The sequence below is a fragment of the Scyliorhinus canicula genome, chromosome 6, assembly GCF_902713615.1.
Source record: "Scyliorhinus canicula chromosome 6, sScyCan1.1, whole genome shotgun sequence".
NCBI classification, from domain to species: domain Eukaryota; kingdom Metazoa; phylum Chordata; class Chondrichthyes; order Carcharhiniformes; family Scyliorhinidae; genus Scyliorhinus; species Scyliorhinus canicula.
This window is the reverse complement of record NC_052151.1, coordinates 42,034,602-42,059,265: the sequence shown is the minus strand read 5'-3', so window position 1 is coordinate 42,059,265 and position 24,664 is coordinate 42,034,602. Positions and strand designations below refer to the sequence as shown.

The window sequence follows — 24,664 nt, the reverse complement described above, 5'->3', positions numbered from 1 at the left end:
AATAAAGATATTAATCAACTCATTAATTTTAGTGCAAAGATTTACTTTGATGTTTCAGACAAACTAATTTCTATAAAATGCACACACTCGGAACATACTTCTGTAGCAAAAGAGAGGGGTAGATAAAGGAAACAAAGGAAAAAGAGAAATAAATTAACAACCTGACATGATGGATGGCAATATTCAAACGGCCAAGACCATTCTCAAGTGTAACTATTACATTTTCAACGGTAAACTAATATTTCAATTTAAGAGTGTTAACCCGGCAGCAATAACTAATAGCCATGAATTAATTTGCACCACTTCACCCAAACATCAATTTCTCCAGCTAACAAGGTACCAGACTAAAATATATTTGTAGAAATACAAAAATAAACTTTTTATTCAACATTTGCGGGTTATCAGGTTAAAAAATAGGATGCAAGGATAAGCCCAACAACTATAGCCGAGACAGTTTGGATGGGACGGTGGGAATGATTTTTTGAACAAAATTAACAAATCCAGATTTATGAAGGAAAGCCTGTACATATTTGTTGAGGGTAAATCATGTTTAACTAAATTGCTTGAACTTTTTGATGACACAACAGAGAGGGTTGATGAGGGTCATGTAGCTAGTGTGATGCATATGGTCTAAGAAAAGGTGTTTAATGAAGTACAACCCAACAGGCTTTTTAGCAAAGTTGAAGTCCTTGGAAGAAAAGTGATACTGGCAGTATAAAGAGTGACAGGAAATAGAGAGTAGAGGTGAATGGGTTTTTTTTTGGACTGGAGAAAGATATATATAGATTTCCCCAGGAGCAGTGATAGGACTCCTGCTTTTCTTGAACTATATCAATGGCCTAGACTTTGGTGTCTACAAAGGTAGACAAGTCTCCTGGCCCTGATGGAATGCATCCCAGAGTGCTAAAAGAGATGGCTAGGGAAATTGCAGATGCACTAAAGATGATTTACCAAAATTCACCAGACTCTGGGGTAGTCCCGGTGGATTGGAAATTAGCAAACGTGACACCACTGTTTAAAAAAGGAGGTAGGCAGAGAGCAGGAAATTATAGGCCAGTGAGCTTAACTTCGGTAGTAGGGAAGATGCTGGAATCTATCATCAAGGAAGAAATAGCGAGGCATCTGGATAGAAATTGTCCCATTGGGCAGAGGCAGCATGGGTTCATAAAGGGCAGGTCGTGCCTAACTAATTTAGTGGAATGTTTTGAGGACATTACCAGTGCAGTAGATAACGGGGAGCCAATGGATGTGGTATATCTGGATTTCCAGAAAGCCTTTGACAAGGTGCCACACAAAAGGTTGCTGCATAAGATAAAGATGCATGGCATTAAGGGTAAAGTAGTAGCATGGATAGAGGTTGGCTAATTAATAAAGCAAAGATTGGGGATTAATGGGTGTTTCTCTGGTTGGCAATCAGTAGCTAGTGGTGTCCCTCAGGGATCCGTGTTGGGCCCACAATTGTTCACAATTTACAAAGATGATTTGGAGTTGGGGACCAAGGGCAATGTGTCCAAGTTTGCAGATGACACTAAGGTGAGTGGCAAAGCGAAAAGTGCAGAGGATACTGGAAGTCTGCAGAGGGATTTGGATAGGTTAAGTGAATGGGCTAGGGTCTGGCAGATGGAATACAATGTTGACAAATGTGAGGTTATCCATTTTGGTAGGAATAACAGCAAACGGGATTATTATTTAAACGATAAAATATTAAAGCATGCCGCTGTGCAGAGAGACCTGGGTGTGCTAGTGCACGAGTCACAGAAAGTTGGTTTACAGGTGCAACAGGTGATTAAGAAGGCAAATGGAATGTTGTCCTTCATTGCTAGAGGGATGGAGTTTAAGACTAGGGAGGTTATGTTGCAATTGTATAAGGTGTTAGTGAGGCCAGACCTGGAGTATTGTGTTCAGTTTTGGTCTCCTTACTTGAGAAAGGACGTACTGGCGCTAGAGGGTGTGCAGAGGAGATTCACTAGGTTAATCCCAGAGCTGAAGGGATTGGATTATGAGGAGAGGTTGAGTCGACTGGGACTGTACTCGTTGGAATTTAGAAGGATGAGGGGGGATCTTATAGAAACATTTAAAATTAAGAAGGGGATAGATAGAATAGATGCGGACAGGTTGTTTCCACTGGCGGGTGAAAGCAGAACTAGGGGACATAGCCTCAAAATAAGGGGAAGTAGATTTAGGACTGAGTTTAGGAGGAACTTCTTCACCCAAAGGGTTGTGAATCTATGGAATTCCTTGCCCAGTGAAGCAGTTGAGGCTCCTTCATTAAATGTTTTTAAGGTAAAGATAGATAGTTTTTTGAAGAATAAAGGGATTAAGGGTTATGGTGTTCGGGCCGGAAAGTGGAGCTGAGTCCACAGAAGATCAGCCATGATCTAATTGAATGGCGGAGCAGGCTCGAGGGGCCAGATGGCCAACTCCTGCTCCTAGTTCTTATGTTCTTATTTGGTGACACAATTTCAAGTTTTGGAAGTATTGTGAATTGTGAGGAGGATGGTGATCAACTTCAAGAGGAATTAGGCAGCTTGGTGGAATGGACAGGCAAGCGGAAGATGATGTTTCACACCTTCAGTAATATAGAAACACATTGGGAAAGTGGCTAATAAAGCATACAGGATCTTAGACTTTATGAATTGGGTGGCAGTGGTGCAGTGGTATTGTCATTGGACTGTTAACTTGAATTCAGTAAAAATCTGGAATTAAAAGTCTGATGATGGCTGTGAAAACATTGTTGATTGTCGCAAAGACCCATCTAGTTCACTGAAGTCCTTTAGGGAAATCATCCTATATGTGAGTGCAGACCCACAGCAATGTGATTGACTCTTAAACGCCCTCTGAAATGGCCCAGCAAGCCACTCAGTTCAAGGGCAATTAGGGAAAGGCAATAAATGATGGCCCAGCCAGCGACACCCAAATCCCACGAATCAATAAGGAGAACAAAAACAAGGAAGTTCTGATGAACCTTTTATAAAACCCTCTTCAGCCTCAATCCCAGCTCAGTATTGGGTCCAATCCTGGACAACCATTAGACAAGGGCAAAAAAGATTCACAATTATCAGGCAGGAGGAACACCATTTATCTGGATATGATGGAGAATCTGGGACTGTTTTCTTTGGAGAAGAAGATTAAGAGAGGATTTGAGAGTTGTTCAAAATCAGCAGAAGTCTACAGAGAGTGAACAAGGATAAAGTGTTCCCATTGACAGAAGAGCCAAGAACCAGAGGATGCCGATTTAAGGTACTTGGCAACAGAAGCAACAGTGACATGAGGAAAAGCCTTTTCCCAGAAAGTGGTTAGGATCTGGATTGCTCTTTCTAAGATCGAGATGGAGACAGACCATAAGATGCAGGAGCAGAAGTAGGATATTCAACCCCTCAAGTCTGCTCTGCCATTCAATGAGATCATGATTGAATTGATAAGATAATCGTCAATTCTACTTTCCAGCCTTGTCTTCATAACCCTAGATTCCCTAAATGCTTAAAAATCAGTAATCATTTGATTGATTTAATTGAGCTTTTCTAAAGAGGACTGGTTGATTACCTGAAGCAAAAAATGGCAGACCCTTGCGGAAAAGGGATGGGAGTGGGACTAGCAAAGTTGTTATTCCAGAGAGCTGACATGGGGCACGATGGGCCGAATGGCCTCCTTCTGGACTGTAAGCATTCTTTGATTCTACCAATAATAAAGTTCAATATGGATTCACACTATAGATAACTGAAGAAAATTAGACTCACAATGCGTCGCTGAATTCCTGTCCTTATTAACAGTTCAAGGCATCTAATGAAAACAAAGGTGCTAACACTTTATTTTCATAGAATTTACAGTGCAGAAGGGGGCCATTCGGCCCATCAAGTCTGCACCGGCTCTTGGAATGAGCACCCTACCCAAGCCCATACCTCCACCCTATCCCCATAACCCAGTAACCCCACCTAACACTAAGGGCAATTTGGACCCTGAGGGCAACTTAGCCTGGCCAATTCACCTAACCTGCACATCTTTGGACTGTGGGAGGAAACCGGAGCACCCGGAGGAAACCCACGCACACACGGGGAGAACGTGCAGACTCCACACAGACAGTGACCCAAGCCGGGATTCGAACCTGGGACCCTGGAGCTGTGAAGCATTTGTGCTAACCACTATGGTACCGTGCTGCCTTGGTAAGTGATTGCTATTCATCCAATTAGCAATATTTTATAAAAGGCTTGTGTGGTCTCCAACATAACCGATGCCAGTTGGAATAACCTTCAGTGGGAGCAGTTTTATCCAGCACAAAGAAGAAAACGTAAAATAAAAACATGACACAGTTAAGAGCTCAATAGAGGCTCATTGGCAATCCATGTGACCACTTTTTTTTCTAAATCTAACAAAATAAGGAAATTCCATTCAGGCAGCCAGATGTTAACTACATATTTATTTACACCAAGGGAATTAGAGTAGGTACAATTTGCAATATTCTACCTCATAAATTCATACAATGCTACCACAACGCAAGAGAGAATTCTTTATAGTTTACCCAAAGTATCTGGAACAGACGGAGCTTATCTGACTAAAAAGCACAGCATGTTACACAAAACAAGACTATTTTCTGCCATTAATCTTGGCACCACCAGGGCAGGCCATACACAATTTAGCATGCCTGTGTGGAAATAAGGTCCTGTCTTAACAAATGCATTATCTTGACAGCTGCTGCTCCATATAAACAGAAAGCCTAAAACTTGGAAAATACTTTTTGGGGGAGATAAACAATAATTTAATATAAACAATGAAGTAAACCATTACCACTAATGGGTGGAATAGAACAGAATAGATGTGGTGCTCTCGCTCCAGGGTAGATTTGTATAAATACATAGAGATATCATGTAAACACAAAGTACAAGACCAAGTAACGTGGCCACGAGAATAGCCGTGACCATTCAATATACATAGCCTTAGAGAGAGTGACTCCTATTCCAAGCTCAACATTCTTGTTTAACCCATGGTAAATTGTAGGCCTGAATAATAAGAAAATCAACAAATCCAACAACAGGTAGAATTATTTCATATGAATGTAATCTGTGGTGTGGTGGAATGTGGTGGAAGAACTTACCTTGGTAATAATTTGATGGAGTGAGTGATTAACTTGGCTCTGTATGACAGAGAGGCATGTACCAGCCTCCCCGAACAGGCGCTGGAATGTGGCGACTAGGGGCTTTTCACAGTAACTTTATTTGAAGCCTACTTGTGACAATAAGCGATTTTCATTTCATTTTCATTTCATTTCATGTGCAAGCACATACCTCATTGAAAAGAATTATAATTATCTGTATTCACTAAAAGTTTAGCCAGTACTTAATTTGGATACGGAATACATTGAAGAAGTTGTCATGTTTTGTAGACTGGACAAAGTCAATGATGAACTACATAACATTCATTTAAAATAATTTATTGCAGAGAACTGTGTGATAAGATTTTTTTTTAATTTAAAGTACCCAATTCATTTTTTTCACTTAAGGGGCAATTTAGCGTGGCCAATCCACCTACCCTGCACATCTTTGGGCTGTGGGGGCGAAACCCACGCAAACACGGTGAGAACATGCAAACTCCACACAGACAATGACCCAGAGCCGGGATCGAACCTGGGAATTCCGCGCCGTGAGGCAGCAGTGCTAACCACTGCGCCACCGTGCTGCTTACTGCGTGATAAGATAATTTGGATAAATAAAATAATAAACTACTAACATTAATTACCTATTATGGAGCGACTGCAAAATGCGTCAATCCGCCATAGGACCTACACCCAACTCCCAGACCACATGGTCACGTGATCAATTTACACTGCCAACTAGTGATTGGAGGTCATGCATAACATTACGTACAAACTTGCCTTATGCATATCATCACAGAAGTAACTTCAAGTAGTTGGAGAGATTGTCTGGCTACTCATCAAATTTGCCACAATTCCTTCAAAGGCTGCTTATAGTATAACACTTGCACTAAAAAGCAACTGCTAAGTCAGCCATCTTAAATGACAGCAAAACTACACTCCATTTGAGATGGAGCAACAGAATGATGAAACAAACCCAACACTGAACTAACCTAAAATCGGTCACTTGAGGCAATACTTGAAAACAATATGGTGAAATCGACCCTCAAACATTAAGGAAGAAACCAAATTTTTGATTGCAATCGTCACAATGCTTCGATGAGTTTTTGTTTTAGGTTAATCTCATTCGTTACAATTACGGGGTTCTCAGCCGAGGCCCAAATCTAAATCACAGAGCAGAATTTTTCTGGAAATCCTGCAGACCAAATTCCGTCAGCCTTGCTATTTTCCCAAAGAAGGGAATGGGGAAAATGTGACCGCAGCAATATTTCTCAAGAGCAGGTTTCCTCAGGTTGATCTAGCACCAATATAAATTACAATAATCAGACAGGCTCTACAAGTTAAACTGAACATTTATTAAATTAGTGGACAAACAATGAAAACCAGAATAATAGATATGGTCAGGATGGCAATTTCTGGTTGCTTTTGGTTTCTGTTTATGAGATGATAAATTTTGCACAGAATGGCACTAACAGTGAATTCGCACAATCATTTTCCATTTTATTCCTGAGGGTAAGTGGACGGAGTGGAGTGGGAATGTTAATAGCATAAATAATAATTAACTGTGGTCACATACACTTAGAAAGAGACTTTGTCCAATTGTGGTTTTAGTGTCAATCTGGCCCTGTAACTAATCTTTTAAATACAAATTACTCTGCCGGTCTCAGTTTCTGTTTGGGAGAGTTGCTGAACATTAGGGAAATTTTCAACATCCATGATGATGATTGATGATGCAGCTATGTTTCAGCTTGAAGACATTATTATTAAAATTCACTAACGTAATACTGAAAAGACCATTCAAACCTGCAATCTCCCATTACCGAGGCAAGCATTTGGGTCAACCTATTTGCAGTCTGTGGTATTCCAAAATCTCTGCTCTGGCAATTTTCCATCCTTACTTAAATATTCCCAATTGCAATGGTTCATCTATTTTCCTTACATTATGAAAAGCTGCTTACTTTATGAGCCAAAGACATGTGTTTCCCATACTGAAATGCCATTTCTTGAACCTGTGTGTCATGTTTCGCCAGTTGCATTGCACCTTGACAACTCTTCGCCAGCAAAGCACCGTGAGATAGAAATATCCTCTCCTCCCAGTTAGTCATCAGGATGTCATCCGTCACTTTCTCCTTAGAATAAACACATCAATTACCATTTCATTGGGATTTTAAGTGATAAATGCTTCTCCAGATACACCTTTCCTTTAATAATAAATTTAAAGTGCCCAATTATTTTCTTTTTCAAATTAAGGGGCAATTTAGTGTGGCCAATCAACCTACCCTGTACATCTTGGGTTGTGTGGGGTGAGACCCATACAAACACGGTCTCTCAGTGCCGTGAGGCAACAGTCCTAACCAATGTGCCACCATGCTGCCCTCTCTCCAAATACACCTGTTCATTCTGGAGCTATACATGGCTTAATGACCTACGGTAAGTCTTCTACCAGTGAGAAAACAGAAATGTGACTGCAAGTATTCTTTTACGTGAATGATCACAATCAGTTATGATTTCAAAACAAAAGTGATTGATTTTGAAAGATGGCCCCATTTTTGAATCATTCCAATCGGAAAGAGAAGCCCAGTGTGGCAGATATCATCTCACGGCATTCATATTTTAGAAACTTCAGTTTCTGGTGTCAGACTCAATCACGTTTAGGAAATGACTTCTCGTTTATGAGATAATCACTTGCCGTTTGCTCCTGCTCTCATCAGATGATTCATTTATTTGAGGCTTAGGAAGAAAAAGAAAAATCCTGGAAATTGAGCAATTAATAGCTACCCACAATATGATCTTGGAGAGGTGACTGGGAAAAACAAAATTTAGTTACTTTTGTGTGATTGTCTAAAGGGTGCAATTTCATTTATACAGAAAATCTCTCAAAACAGAAGCGGGTTTGACTATTTGACTGAGGTTGAGTAGTCTGGGACTGTACTCGTTCGAATTTAGAAGGATGCGGGGAGATCTTATAGAAACATATAAAATTATGAAGGGAATAGTTAGGATAGATACGGGGAGGTTGTTTCCACTGGCGGGTGAAAGAAGAACTAGGGGACATAGCCTCAAAATAAGGGGAAGTAGATTTAGGACTGAGTTTATGAGGAACTTCTTCACCCAAACGGCTGTGAATTTATGGAATTCCCTACCCAGTGAAGCAGTTGAGGCTCCTTCATTAAATGTTTTCAAGATAAAGAGACATAGTTATTTGAAGAACAAAGGGTTATGGTGTTCGGGTGGGAAAGTGGAGCTGAGTCCACAAAAGATCAGCCATGATCTCATTGAATGGCGGAGCAGGCGTGAAGGACCAGATGGCCTACTCCTGCTCTTAGTTCTTATATGCTGTGGCAGATCTCACATCGTAAATAGAAACCTAATTGGTCTGACTGGCAAGGAAGCTAAGGAGATATTAATTTCCTAAAATGGTATTGCTTTATTGGTCTATATTTTGCTTACATAATGGAATGATAGATCAGGTGAAACTAGTTTCTCATCAGGCTCTTTGTGGCAATGAAGTGCTCGCTACAAAAAAAAACAATGTAAGGTTCCCCAAGAAACAGATGATTGCAATTAGTTGTCAGTTTAGGACTCCCTCTCTAATTAACACAGTCCCTTTTACCAGATGTATTTCATGCAGATCAAAATTCCATCATATTGGCGTGTGAAGGGTAAAGAGTGAAAATGAGCAGCTTTGATCCACATACATCAACAGAAATGGAGCCGTTTAGAGTTTGGGTTATGCTAGAAAAGCATCACTTCACCATGACAGCAACTGCAATTTCTGTGGCATTTTCATCTCCCTGTATGCACTGGCCCAGAGGCTGCTGTTGCACTGAAAGGAAAACTGGACGTGTAGAGTGTGTTGTGAATTGACACTCTGCTGGCAGAAGCATGCGCGAGGGAGAATTTTCAGCACATCATCATGTGAAAGGAAAATGTGCTACAGGACCTAAATCAAGCATCCCCACAACCAGTCTATTTAATATTTAAGCATGGTCGCACATCAGGGATTCAAGTCTAAAAAACGCATCTCAATATTGACATTTGAGAGCCAACTTTAACATAATGGAGTTTATTTTCAGCCACGTGTGCACAAAATGAAAATAGTTAAAATAATATCTCCATTGAAGCTGTCTGGCAGTCTGTAATTGTTCTTCTTTCTCGACCTAACAAAATAAAAAAAATTCCATTCCCTCAACCAGATGTTAACTACATCTTTATCTACAACAAGAGAATTGGACTACATAGAACTACCTGCAGTTTACATGCAAATGAGTAACTCAATTTTCACCAGTTCTGGACTGAGAGCACATTCAAGCTTTGTCTTCCCAGGCCAAGTGTGTTAAGAGAAATAGATGTTGGAAAGAATGGACAGTTACAGTTCAGCCTACATTAAATGAAATAGATAAACAGTGTAAATCACAAGTTAGACTCTATTCATAAATATGGCCTCAATTGTGAGAACCATGGATCCACAGCCATGACATATAGGCATGGTTGAATACACGCGAGATTGAGACCCTGAAGGGCACCCTAAACACAAGAGCAGGAGTAATCTATTTAGCACCTCAAACCTGTTCCACCACTCAATGATCTGCATCTACACTCTGTTTACCCACCTTTGCTACATGTTTTGGCACATTTACCTAACTAAAAATGATCAATCTTGGTTTTGAACATTTCAGTTCATCCCATACCCTCAGACTTCTGGGTGATTGAGGTCCAGGTTACCTCCACACTATTTTAGCTCCTAAATGACCTAGCATCAATTTCAAGATGATGCCTTTTTGGCCTGGATTCCCCCAGCAGAGGAACACTTTTTTGAGCCAAATCTATCAAATCCCTTAATTGCTTTAAAACCCCCAATTAGATGACTTACAACCTCCAAACTCAAGAACTAACTTCCAAACTTAACCTCTGGTTTTATCACAGTTTATCTACACTCTATTCCTTCCATGGTCAATGTACTGTTCTTTTTTTGTAAACTTTAGTGTACCCAATTCATTTTTTCCAATTAAGGGGCAATTTAGCATGTTCAATCCACCTATGCTGCACCTCTTTGGGTTGTGAGGGTGAAACCCACGCAAACACAGGGAGTATGTGCAAACTCCACACGAACAGTGACCCAGAGCCGGGACCGAACCTGGGCCCTTGGCGCCGTGAGGCAGCAGGGCCAACCCACTGCGTCACCGTGCTGTCCTGTCAATGTACTGTTCTTAAGGTATGATGACCAAGAGAGTACACAATAGTCCAAATGTGGTCTGACCGAGACTCTGTACAACACAAATAGTACTACGTCACTCTTAAATTCCAAACTCTTTTCAGGTAAAAAAGCCCCAATCATTTCATTAGCCTCTCCCTGCAATCATGTTAACAATATAAAAAGTTATTTTTAAACTTTCTTATCATAGAATCCCTGCAGTGCAGAAGGAGGCCATTCAGCCTATCGAGTCTGCACCATCCCTCTGAAACAGCACTCCACCCAAGCTCACTCTTGCCCTACCCCAATAACCCCTTAACCTAACCTCCGCATCTTTTTTGGACACTAAGGGGCAATTTAGCATGGCCAATCCAGCTAACCTGCACATCTTTGGGCTGAGAGGGGGAAACTGGAGCACAGGGAGGAAACGCAACAAATACACGGGGAGAACGTGAAAACGCCACACAGACAGTGACCCGAAGGCAGAATGGAGCCGGGGTCCCTGGAGCTGAGAGGCAGCAGTGCTAACCACTGTGCTACCCCATGTACATCCAAAGTCTAAATAATATGTAGCTGTATCCAATTAAACATTGGGAAGACAGAGGGCGTGGTTTTCAGCCCCTTCTCCAAACTCCGTTTCTTAGCTAGTGACTACATTGATCTCCCTGGCAATGCTTTGAGATAAAACCAGTTTATTCGTAACTTGTGTGTCACATTTGACCCGGGATCAGCTCTGACCTCATATTTGTGCCATCATTATGACTGCCTGTATCCACCTCTGTAGCATCACCCAACGTTGTCAATCTCATTTTATTACCTCTTGGCTGGTCTCCCAAATTCTATCCTCCATAACTTGAAGTTCTTTGAAACTCCACTGCCTGTTCTCCTATTACACCTGTGCTTGCTAACCTAGATTCCTGACCAATAAACCCCTTGATTTTAAAATTCTCATCCTTGCTTTCAACTCCCTCCATGGCCTCATTCCTCCCTCTCTCCATAAGCTCCTCCACCCTCACAGCCCTCGTGGGTTATCTCCATGTGCTCAGATTTCCTCCGGGTGCTCCGGTTTCCTCCCACAAGTCCCAAAAGACGTGGTTGTTAGGTAAATTGGACATTCTGAATTCTCCCTGTGTACCCGAACAGGCGCCGAAGAGTGGCGACTAGGGGATTTTAACAGTAACTTCATTGCAGTGTTAATGTAAGCCGACTTGTGGCACTAATAAAGATTATTATTAAAGCTTTTGATCATCTTTATGTTGCTCAGTGTTATAGTTTGCTGTTTTGTGGTTCTGTGAAACAAAGTGGGGCATTTTAATTGCATTAAGGGAGCTCCTGAAGAGTGCAGGAGGGCAACAAGAGGCATACCAAACTGCGTGCCAAACTGCACCAGCAGCAATTCCATAACCAATGGATCAGAGCTGCATTCTGCAGTTCTGCCACCAGCAGTCATGAATGGAGTTGGACAATTCAACAATTCACTGGAAGAGTCTCCACCAATATCCTCATCCTCAAATGGTATAGGTGCCCAGCACCTCAGTGCAAAAGGTAAGGCTGAAGCATTTGCAACAACCTCCTCTAGAGACCCCTAGCTTCACAGATGCCAGTCTTCATCTAATTTGAATCACTCAACGTGATATCAAGAAACGGCTGAAGGCACTGGATACTGTAGTCTTTGGGAGCTGACAATATTCTGATGTGATAGTACTGAAGACTTGTGTTCCAGACCTTGCCATGCACCTAAACAAGCTTTCTCTTCTTGATCATCATAAAGTGATGGTAGGGGTAATCAACAGCACTATCAAGGAGCACATACTCAGCAATGACGTGCTCATTGACGTTCAGTTTGGGTTTCGCCAAGGTCACTCAGCTCCTGACCTCATAACAGGCTTGGTTCAAACCTGGACAAAAAGAGCTGAATGCCAGAAGTGAGGTGAGAGTGGCTGCCCTTGACATCAAGGCAACATTTAATCGAACATGGAATCAAGGAGCAAAACTGGAGTCAATGGGAATTGGGGGGAAATCTACCGCAGGTTCAAGTAATACCTGGCACAAAGGAATATGGCTGTGGTGATTGGAGGTCAATTATCTCAGCTCCAGGACAGTACTGGAGTTCCTCAGGGTAGTGTCCTTGGCCCATCCATCTTCAGCTGCTTCATCGAAGATCTTCCTTACTTCGTAAAGTCAGAAGTGGGGATGTTCACTGATTACTGCGCAATGTTCAGCACCATTCTCGACTTGTCCAATACGGAGGCAGTCCATGTCGAAACATAGAAAGATGTGGACAATATCCAGGCTTGGGCTGACAAGTGGCTGGTAACATTTGCACCACACAAGGGCCAGGCAATAACCATCTCCAACAAGAGAGGATCTAACCATTGCGCCTTGACATTCACACTGAATCTCCCACTAACAACAATGGGGTTGAACTAAATTGAACAAATGCAAACTTTCATATACAAAGCTGCAAGATCCACTTCCTGACAAACTTGTATACTGTGCAATCATTCATTTTTGTTTTTCTCCAAGTTATTTATCTTTTATTGGAATCACCTGTGGATTATAATTCAAATACCTATTGGAACAATGATGTGAATAGAAACTGACGGGTGAACATTGGATAAGCAAGTTATTTAATTCCATCGCTGACCTGGTGTTGAATCCAGGCCAAACTAATGGGGTGAAAACCTTCTCTGGCAAATGGCTAACATTAGATGGGTTTGGTCAATCTGATCCCAATTATATCGGCAGCTGGGCCACAGCATTTGACTGAACTTAATTTAGTATAAACCAACCTTCCCATTGTGACTGCCCTTCTGCTTTGGGAAAAGTTTGTATTTTCTTTTGGGAAGGTCCCTTTAAGCCCAAAGTGAAACTAAGATAATTCTAGCAATGTGTTCTTAAATTTCTGGGAAGTGGTCTTGTGATCTAAGTTTCTTTGGAATTGAACAAAAGGGTAAGTAGACAGCTAATTGAATGTTGAATTGGATCAGAACAGATCCTGGTGAAGATGTGTAGAGAAGAGTCAGAGCACAGCAGGAACGGTTTACTGTGTGTGTAATACAGTTAAATAGGACAGAAAGCTGGAGACAGGGAGAGCATGGTTTATGGATTGGGCAAGACCACGCCTGCTTTTTCAATTTTGCCAGGGCCAACCAGACCATATAAAGGGGTCAGGGAAAGGTGTCTCTGGGAATTCTCCGTCATCAAGGCTGTTGTGAACCTAGCATGGGGCAGCACAGTAGCACAGCGGTTAGCACTGTGGCTTCAGAGAGCCAGGGTCCCAGGTTCGATCCCAGGTTCGGGTTTTTTTTCTCCCCTAAACTTCATCAGTCTCTGCAAGGATCATAACATCAATGAGAGGGGTGTTAAGGGTGGTGATTTCACATCAGTATGGTATGGTTCTTTTGAGGCTTTGGCATTTTTCGAGGACAGAGTTGAACACTTTGGAGGCAACACTGGAAGGCCATGGGTAGAATTTCTTCAGTCACAATACATTACTTTTACATGCATTGATGATGTTCTTGCGCACTTCATCTTTCCAATTGACCAACTCTTTATACATAGAAACTTAGGAATCGCTAGATGAGAAAAAACATCAAGGTCTACCCAGTTTAACTTCTACCATCTTGGCAGTTGTACGATACAATGAGGATGGAGTTGCTGACTAAATCTCCAGAAGTAATATCAGTTATCAGCGAGGATCATCTACCTTTGACAGCGATAGGCACTCCAAGGTCAGACAGACCAGAAGCAGAGTCAAAGTATTAGGTCAAGTGTTATGTCAAATTCAGAAAAACATTGTCTACATTAATTTTCACTCACAGCAGTGGGCTTTTAATCAGTGTTATGGCGTTCCCCCCCCCCCCCCCCCCCAATCAATCCAATTTGGATTGGAACCCAGGTCCTAAAGATCAAAAATACAGTGTTCTAATCTATCTCTTACACCCTCATCATAATGTGGAGATGCCGCTGTTGGACTGGGGTGAGCACAGTAAGACGTCTTACAACACCAGGTTAAAGTCCAACAGGTTTGTTTCAAACCCTAGCTTTCGGAACACTGCTCCTTCCTCAGGATGAGCAAGGAGCAGTGCTTCAAAAGCTAGTGATTCGAAACAAATCTGTTGGACTTTAACCCGGTGTTGTAAGACTTCTCACTGTACCCTCATAATAGTTCAACAGACAGTGCAACAATTAAGAGTCAAAAGAATACTTCCAGTAATATCTCTTTTTAACTTCAGATTTCCACCTGTCTCAGTGTTTCTCCCCCAAAGTTGTGACATTGCTAAATCTATTAAAATAGCTGTCAATTGATTTTCAACTGCATTTGACCAAAAGTGGTTGACCTCTCAGAAATAGAAGAAATTTATATATTTCCCTTTATTTTTTAACTGTCCTGTCACCCTTTGATCATGTGGAATGTGAACATTTATTTTTAACACCCTATATATACACGTAACGTTCCTCAAATAGTTCATGGTTTTACAAAGGAAATACAATAAAGTGATTATATTACCTCATCAGTTCGAGCATTTTCGTAATACACGCCTTGAACCAAATCTCCAATTGCACTTGATACAAGCTCCACAACCTGCAGAAAGAAATAAAGACGTCATTCAGGCTTGTGAGGACAGCCTCCCTCGCCAGTTGAAATTCTATACACTCTCATCCATTTGTACATGGCAATCTGATTCGACTGGATTAACAGCACTTCCAGCACCAATCATTTCTTACTTTCTTTCCATTCAAAAGACCAGCCGTCAAGTCTCCCAAGATGTATTGTTTGAAAGATGAACAATTTCTACTCAATGAAAATCTGACAAGAGCACGTTAGACCGAAATTACATTCTAAACTCGTGTGATATTTTTATCCACTCTCGACTGTTTCTGAGTGTGCGTGGATAAAGTAAAACACACAAAACAAATTATGATCTTAACCAAAGTGATCTAATTAAGTTTTGAGTGATGCAATGAGCTTTCAATTCTATTTACCTGAAGAAAATACAGAGAATTATACAAATCTGACAAAATAAATTGGACTTAACCACATTTGTTAGTATCATGGATTTTAAGGAGTTCAACTTTGGCCACATCAATCCACATTTGGTTGGAATACTGAATTAAGTAGGTCACTTACATGTTGCTTTTGATCGCAATTTCATCATATGATGCACTTTATTGTGTTTTCATTGGAAAAGAGATCTTTACAAAGTACAATTTGTACCTGCATTTGTGAGTGTCAGTGTAGGCATTCATGTCACAGTATACGCAAGCGGTTTCTAAGCAATGTTTGCCCTCTTGACTTATTGCAAAAAACAAGGTTCCACTATATTTCTACAAATTAAGATACATCCCATCTACCAGCAACATGCTCTGTACAGTAAAACATGCTTTAAAGTACAGTGCAAACCAAAAATTCTTATAATCAAAAGCAGAAGTATTAATTATGTAACAATTCCATGTCAACCAATGCCATTCTCAACAACTCTGTACTGTTACTATATATTTAAAAAAAAACTATTTTTCTCCCTTGAATCCAGAAGGTTTAAGTTTGGAGTCCAGAGTAAACATGGTTCTTAATCAGTCATGTTGCCCTTTGAGTAACTAGATCCTTGAGGAAATATTGTAGCAATATGAGCTGCTGCAGTAACCCAAGGACAATGCTCCTACAGTGTTACCAGATGTGTTGTGTTATTTAACATGGGAATAGAGAAAATGAAGGTTTTTTTGGAAAGTATCAGATAAGCCCCATTCCCAAATCCGAACGGATTGAGTATCGCCAACAAGTCTATGAAGAACTGTAACCAAACTCCCAACAAAGGATTGTATTACAGTTCATACAAGCTACATCCCAAGATTCTTCTGATGGCTGAGACACATAATACAAATCAATCACTCACAAAAATGTTATGGTTTGTGAAACGGTCTGTGCCTAGAGACCGGCAGATCAACAGCCACTGGTAATACGAAGAGGAATTCACGAAGACACCAAGTCCTGTTCTAAATGTCAAAGTGATAGCATGAACTCCTAACAATGCATTGAGCTGTGGATAACTAGCTATTTTCTGCCTTTGCTGTAACACTAGACACCATACAATGCAAGCAGAGACTTTGTTCTCTTTCAGCACTGATCCTGACCAGTATTAGGAGAGCCAATTTTTTTCTGAGCTAAAGAACAAGGGACAAAGTAAAAATGCAGATGTTACTATTTGGTTTGCAATTCAGTGACTTAGCAAAAATGGAAGCAGAATTATTGAATAATTAGGAACTCCGTTAACATTATTCCTATATACTATAGACAATAAAGCACACATTCACATCTATCACTCCTACTAATACACAAGTAAGTAAAGGGACTTTTGCCAGAGTGCAAGGCTCTGCCCAATAATGCATTTTATTGCAGATATTATTTCAGGAAATTGTATTACACAATTCTGAACAAAAGTTGCCTGAAACATTACAGAATATGAAGAATCCAAGTGTTATGTTTCAAAGTTCATAACCCAAACGTTAGTATTGGCAATATTTCCCTAGCACTTAACGGAATAGTTTAGGATCACTAACATAGGTCTTATTTTGAAAAAAATGATTGCAGGTGTCAGCACTTATATGAATAATCTGCAGAGTAATTGATTTCCTTTTGTATTGAACAGAGCACCAATATTTTCCACAACCTGACAATGACAATAGTAAAATGATTTTTGTGAATTAATGCAATACAAAGCGAAGGATCAAATAAATTTTAAAAATCAACAGAAAAACAAATACATAAAAGCATTATATTTTCAATTCAATGGTTTTTGAAGCTCTTGTTCCCAGAACGGTGCCAATAACCTAGTCACCAATAGGCAGTAGGGAGTATCAGCAGAGACTCTCCATTCTGAATCTTCCTTTGTTCAGGAGCATTCACCAGTTTTCACCAAACATGTGAGGAGAACATTGAGACAGATGCCCAGCAATAGAGATATGAGCAATGAGACATGATTTGATACAGTGAGGCTCTTCCCGTAACAGCCTCCCCGAACAGGCGCCGGAATGTGGCGACTAGGGGCTTTTCACAGTAACTTCATTGAAGCCTACTCGTGACAATAAGCGATTTTCATTTCATTTCATTTCAGATCTAACCCTCAATGGGGACATTAGAGAGCAAAGGTTGTCCAAATTGTTTTTGCTCCTTGTGTACTTGAGCTTGTGGTATGTAGATTTTTACAAACTGCCAAAACTGATAGGAACGATCCAGATTTTCTCAATTTATTCACACCTTTTTGATCTTTTGGCACTTGTTCCCCATCCTTCCGCCCCTCCACCTAACTTTCCATGAAATTTCTTCCTCAGTCTCCAGTTGGGAATGAAACCTTTCTCCTCATGCTCTACTTCAAGATGGCCTCCCTTTCCAATTTTCATGCTGGCGCTCTGTGCCCTCGCCACCAACCCAGGCCTTTTGTGCTTTCGACCTCACCTTGCCCCCTGGTTGGTGCAGATCCTTTGTTGCCTCAGTCCCGCTCTCTGGAACCCACACCCGAAACTCATTCAACTCTAAAACACGATTTTCAAATTCACCAGTTAACCATGTTCCCATCATTCCCTCAACCCTCTTCATTGGGAATAGAAAAGAAATATTGGAAGATTTGTGAAAATGTTTTTGTACATTTTTGTGTTGTAGCTGCTGTTATGATCTGGTTCGAGACCAGTAACTTTTTGTTTACAGTGGACAAAGTTTGAAATCCCAGATACCCACGAAAAGAAGAAAGCCACAAGACTCCACCATTTTAAACAAGCAAAATAACATTACCACACAAAGTCAGAAAAGTAAAACAACTTGCAATGTATCTGTCTTAAACTCTAACTTTCAGACTTAACAAGAGGTATATTTGAATTTTTTTTTTTTTTTTTTAAATTTAGAGTACCCAATTCATTTTCTCCAATTAAGGGGCAATTTAGCTTGTCCAATCCACCTACCCTGCACATCTTTGGGTTGTGGGGGTGCAACCCACGCAAACACGGGGAGAATGTGCAAACTCCACACTGACAGTGACCCAGAGCCGGGATCGAACCTGGGACCTCGGCGCCGTGAGGCAGCAGTGCTACTCACTGCGCCACCGTGCTGCCAGGTATATTTGAATTAACAGGCAAACTGTGTTTGAGCACACCACACATAATTGGCAGGTTGCAACCCACCCAGTTGTCAGTGACCACTGAGAGTTACAAAATCTTTGTAAACCTCTGTCTCCCTCAGGAGATTTCAATTCTTCATTTTTAAAGACACAGCTTCCAAATTCCCTCAAAAGCTGCACCAACTCAGATTGTCTCAGCGGCTTCTCATCTAATAATAATAATAATCACTTATTGTCACAAGTAGGCTTCAATGAAGTTACTGTGAAAAGCCCCTAGTCGCCACATTCCGACGCCTGTTCGGGGAGGCCGGTACGGGAATTGAACCCGCGCTGCTGGCATTGTTCTAAATTACAAGCCAGCTGTTTAGCCCACTGTGGTAAACCAGTCCCTGGACCACCTCCTGCTAAACCACCTTCCAATTGTTCAATCTCTTCTCCTGAGACTATGTTCCACGGGAGTCATAAAACTGCTCTACTGTCTCTAATTGGGGAGCACACTGCCCAACTCTTTCGTGGACCGTGATCTTCATTAAACTGCCTCTGGATTTCTCCAAACTCTAGTTTTCCCAGTCGCACCCAGCTATAAATGGCTTCCAGGACTTCTCTGAACCCTAACTGCCTGGAGTCTAACAGCAGCACCTTTCTGGTACGGAGTCCCTTCCCCTGCTGCAGGACACTCACTCACACAGCAAGCTGTTATCATCCCAGTTGGTGTTATAACTGGGCGGGAAGACCCCAGAATGGACTTCTGGGTCAAAAGGCCATAACTTTTACTTTTGTTTTTACAAAAGAGAGCTACAGAGTCACAGACAGCTAATTAGTTCTAACAGTGTTTTTAAACATGAACAGCTTCGCAAATATACATTGATTTTAAGTAACAAGGGTTACAAAGTATATCTTAGATGAAAATGCTCTCAGTAACACACAGTCCTTTTAAACTCTCAGCATGGCTGTGTTCAGACACCCCTCACTCTGAAACTGAGTGAATCTTTCTGGATTTCTCTTCAAAATCCCTCAGATGATTTTGTATACCGTGAGCCACCTTGTCTCACTGGACTCCAGTTTCCAAACTAGTAACTCGGCTTTCAAAAAGACCAACTTCCATATTTTCTTTTAAATAATGCTTTCTCGCAGTTGCTTCTCTCAAGGTCTCATTTCCAGGTTTTACACCTCCCCTTCAAGTTTCCTTTGTCTTGACTGTTGCACAAACTCTTTTTTTTAAAAAAACTTTAGAGTTTTTGGGCCTCACGGTAGCATGGTGGTTAGCATCAATGCTTCACAGCTCCAGGGTCCCAGGTTCGATTCCCGGCTGGGTCACTGTCTGTGTGGAGTCTGCACGTCCTCCCCGTGTGTGCGTGGGTTTCCTCCGGGTGCTCCGGTTTCCTCCCACAGTCCAAAGATGTGCGGGTTAGGTGGATTGGCCATGCTAAATTGCCCGTAGTGTAAGGTTAATGGGGGGGATTGTTGGGTTACGGGTATACGGGTTACGTGGGTTTAAGTAGGGTGATCATTGCTCGGCACAACATCGAGGGTCGAAGGGCCTGTTCTGTGCTGTACTGTTCTATATTCTATAGTACTCAATTCATTTTTTCCAATTAAGGGGCAATTTAGCGTGGCCAATCCACCTGGCATGCATATCTTTGGGTTATGGGGGCAAAACCCATGCAAAAACGGGAAGAATGTGCAAACGCCACACGGACAGTAACCCAGAGCCGGGATCGAACCTGGGACCTCAGCGCCGTGAGGCAGCAGTTCTAACCCACTGCGCCACCTTGCTGCCCTAACTGTTGCACAAACTCTTCACAATTGCTTTAACTATCAATTCCCCAGACTGTATGAAGATGGCACCAAACTTTTGATTAACCTCTGAAGTCTGTTTTTCCACTTTAAATCTAGCTGCTGCAGATATCTTTTCAATTCAGAACACTTTACTTGCTATTCCCTTGAATTCTCCTGAACAGTACCTTGTTCAACTTCTTGGTCTCTGTTCCCTTAACATCTGTCCTCCGAGGGCGGCATGTGGTGCAGTGGCTAGCACTGGGACGATGGCGCTGAGGACCATGGTTCGAATCCCGGCTCTGGGTCACTGTCCGTGTGCAGTTTGCACATTCTCTCTGTGTCTACGTGGGTTTCACCCCCACAACCCAAAGATGTGCAGGTTAGGTGAATTGGCCACGCTAAATTGCCCCTTAATTGGAAAAAAAAAATTGGGTACTCCAAATTTATTTTTAAAAACTTCCTAAAACATTCTTTCTGTCCCAATTTCCTGGTTGTCTGGACTGTATCTGGTTCTTTGGGAAGTCTGTCTTTTTGCAGCCCCCTTGTCCTGTCCAGCTTTTCCTCTGGCTGAACTAAGAGATGTTCACTCTTTAGCTTCCCATTTCCAACTGAAATATGTTGAGCTAAAAACTAAACTCAAAAAGCCTTCATACCTTAAAGGTGCTCATGGTTGCTAAGCAACAACTTCTACTTCTCCTCAGCTTGTTAACTTTTCATGCTGTAACCCTCTCTGAGCACAATAGAGCATTGTGTGAACTGAACAAACACCCACATACAAACACCTTTGTCCAGCATGAATCTAACTATAGGTTTACCCTTCCTTACACAGAACTAAATTAAACCCACTTAAAATTATTTCAAATAGTTAACAAAGCAAATATAGATAACTTAAAACTAAGTCTGTTTTCCTGACAAAGCACACAGATTAATTGAAACCAGAGAATCATCTTCAGTTTGACACATCTCAATGACAGCACAGCCTTTCAGGGTTCATCAAATGCTTTTCAATTAATTTAGCTCCAACTCCAAAAACAAAACTACTCTCTGGACTGCCCTTCTTTGCACCACAGCACAGACATCAAACCTCTTGTTCTCCAGCAAAGTAAGCCGACCTGCTGTTTAGAACATAGAACAGCACAGTACAGGCCCTTCGGCCCATGATGTTGTGCCAACCATTTATCCTAATCTTTTTTAAAAAAATAATTTTTATTCAAATTTTCACATTTTCACAAAACAGAAAACAATAACAGAAAATTCTAAGAACAAAAAAAAACAGAACCCCCCCCCCCCCCCCCCCCGTAAATACAAAAGAGAAACAATAAATTAACGCCCGGCATTGGCAAAAAACAGATATTCAACCCAAAACAAAAACAAAGAGACAACCCCCCCCACCCCGCGTTGCTGCTGCTGCTGACCTTTTGTTTTTACCGTTCTGCCAGGAGATCTAGGAATGGTTGCCATCTCCTGAAAAACCCCTTAGGGCAAATTTCACCCTCTCCAATTTAATAAACCCCACCATATCGTTGACCCAGGCCTCCACGCTTGGGGGCCTCGCATCCTTCCACTGAAGAAGAACCTAATACACCTGTCCTCGGTCCCACAAAACCGGCTCATCCTTGTCCTGGTCATATGAGCCCTATGCAGTACCTTAAACTGTATGAGGCTAAGCCTCGCACACAAAGAAGAGGAGTTCACCCTTTCTAGGGCATCCGCCCACGTCCCCTCCTCAATCTCCTCACCCAACTCCTCCTCCCATTTATCTTTCAGCTCCTCCACCGAGGCCTCGTCTACCTCCTGCATCACCTGGTACACTTCCGAGATCCTCCCCTCTCCAACCCATACCCCCGAGAGCACCCTGTCCTGGACCCCACGCGGCGGCAGCAGGGGGAACCCCGCCACCTGCCGCCTGACAAACGCCCTTACTTGCATGTACCTAAAGGTGTTCCCCGGGGGGAGCCTGAACTTCCCTTCCAGTTCACCCAGGCTCGCAAACTACCCGTCTATGAACAAGTCTCCCAGCCTCCTGACACCTGCCCTGTGCCAACTCAGGAACCCGCCATCAATTCTCCCTGGAACAAACCGGTGGTTCCCCCGTATCCGGGACCCCATCGACGCCCCCACCTCCCTCCTGTGCCACCTCCATTGCCCCCAAATCTTGAGGGTAGCTTCCACCACTGGGCTCGTGGTATACCTCGTCAGAGGGAGCGACAGCGGCGCCGTTGCAAGCGCTTCCAGGCTCGTACCCACACAGGATGCCATCTCCAGCCTCTTCCATGCCGCCCCCTCCCCGTCCATTACCCACTTACGCACCATCGCTGCGTTGGCAGACCAATAATACCCACAGAGGTTGGGCAACGCCAGCGCCCCCCCCCATCCCTGCCCCGCTCCAAGAACACCCGTCTTACCCTTGGAGTCCCGTGTGCCCACACAAACCCTGTAATGCTCCTGTTAACCCGCCTGACAAAGGCCTTCGGGATAAGGATGGGGAGGCACTGGAACAGAAACCTCGGGAGCACCGTCATCTTGACTGACTGCACCCTACCCGCCAAAGACAGCGGCAGCATGTCCCACCTCTTAACTCCTCCTCCATTTGCTCCACCAGCCTTGTGAGGTTAAGTTTATGCAAGGCCCCCCAGCTCCTGGCCACCTGAACCCCCAAGTACCTGAAGCTCCTCTCCGCCCTTTTCAGTGGGGGCCTCCCAATCCCCCCCTCCTGGTCCCCCGGGTGTACCACAAACAGCTCGCTTTTCCCAAAGTTAAGCTTATACCCTGAGAAATCCCCAAATTCCCGGAGAATCCCCATCACCACCGGCATTCCCTCCCCTGGGTCCGCCACATACAACAATAGGTCATCCGCATAGAGCGACACTCGGTGCTCCTCCCCACCCCGCACCAGCCCCCTCTAATCCCCCCGACTCCCTCAGCGCCATAGCCAGGGATTCAATTGCCAGCGCAAAAAGTAGGGGGGACAGGGGACACCCCTGCCTCGTCCCTCGGTATAGTCGAAAATACTCCGACCTCCTCTTATCCGTGACCACACTCGCCATCGGGGCCTCAGACAACAGCCTCACCCAACTGACAAACCTCTCACCAAACCCGAACCTTTCCAGCACCTCCCACAAGTACCCCCACTCGACCCTATCAAAGGTCTTCTCCGCATCTAGCACCACCACCATCTCCGCCGGCATCATAATAACGTTCAAGAGCCTCCGTATATTAGTGTTCAGCTGCCTCCCCCCCACAAACCCCGCCCGGTCCCCGTGGACAACCCGCGGCACACAATCTTCAATCCTCGTGGCTAAGATCTTTGCCAACAACTTGGCTTCCACATTCAGGAGTGAGATCGGCCTGTATGACCCACACTGCCGGGGATCCTTGTCTCGCTTAAGGATCAAGGAGATCAGCGCCCGAGACATCATTAGGGGCAAAGCCCCCCCCCTCCCTCGCCTCGTTGAAGGTCCTAACCAACAGGGGGCCCAGCAGGTCTGCATACGCCTTGTAAAATTGAACCGGGAACCCATCCGGCCCCGGCACCTTCCCCGACTGCATGTTCCCTATCCCTTTAACCAGCTCTTCAAGCTCAATTGGCGCCTCCAGACCCTCCACCCATCCCTCCTCCACCCTCGGGAATCTCAGCCGGTCCAAAAAGCGCCCCATCCCCCCCTCCTCCGCCGGAGGTTCGGACCGATTTAGTCTCTCATAAAAGTCCCTGAAGACCCCATTAATGTCTACCCCCCTCCGCACCACAATCCCTCCCCGGTCCTTAACTCCACCAATCTCCCTGGCCGCATCCCGCTTACGGAGCTGGTGTGCCAGCATCCTACTCGCCTTCTCCCCATACTCGTACAACGCACCCTGAGCCTTTCCCCATTGAGCCTCCGCCTTTCTGGTGGTCAACAAGTCGAACTCAGCACCAAGGCTGCGCCGCTCCCTCAGCAATCCCTCCTCCGGGGCCTCCGCGTACCTCCTGTCCACCCTCACCATCTCCCCCACCAATCTCTCCCTTTCTCTCTGCTCCCCTCTCTCCCTGTGGGCCCGAATGGAGATCAACTCCCCCCGAACCACCGCCTTCAGCGCCTCCCAGACTGTCCCCACTCGGACATCCCCATTATCGCTGGCCTCCAGGTACCTCTCGATGCATCCTCGAACCCGCTCCCTCACATCCTCGTCCGCCAGCAGCCCCACCTCCAAGCGCCACAACGGGCGCTGGTCCCTCTCCTTCCCCAGCTCGAGGTCCACCCAATGCGGGGCATGGTCAGAAATGGCTATCGCCGAGTACTCAGCGTCTACTACTCCCGCAATCAGCGCCCTACTCAAAACAAAGAAGTTGATCCGGGAGCAGGCCTTATGCACATGGGAGAAGTATGAAAATTCCCTGGCCCTCGGCCTCGCGAACCTCCAAGGATCCACCCCTCCCATCTGGTCCATAAACCCCCTCAGCACCTTAGCCGCTGTAGGCCTCCTACCCGTCCTGGAACTGGATCGATCCAGTGG

The 24,664-nt window shown here is 43.5% G+C and overlaps 1 protein-coding gene across 4 annotated transcripts in view; it reads right to left on the bottom strand.

The window, feature by feature from the left end:
- The window catches only part of pdss2 (prenyl (decaprenyl) diphosphate synthase, subunit 2), a 262,929-nt gene that overhangs the window by 57,846 nt on the left and 180,419 nt on the right, over nucleotides 1–24,664 (bottom strand). For 3 of the 4 annotated variants that reach the window (XM_038799235.1, XM_038799233.1, XM_038799234.1), the window contains exons 5-6: nucleotides 14,794–14,868; nucleotides 7,045–7,215 (exon numbers count right to left, since the gene is read on the bottom strand). In XM_038799235.1, coding sequence (XP_038655163.1) covers nucleotides 7,045–7,215; nucleotides 14,794–14,868 — 246 coding nt within the window. The remainder of the gene's footprint in view (nucleotides 1–7,044; nucleotides 7,216–14,793; nucleotides 14,869–24,664) is intronic. The other variant, XM_038799236.1, reaches the window with a different exon arrangement.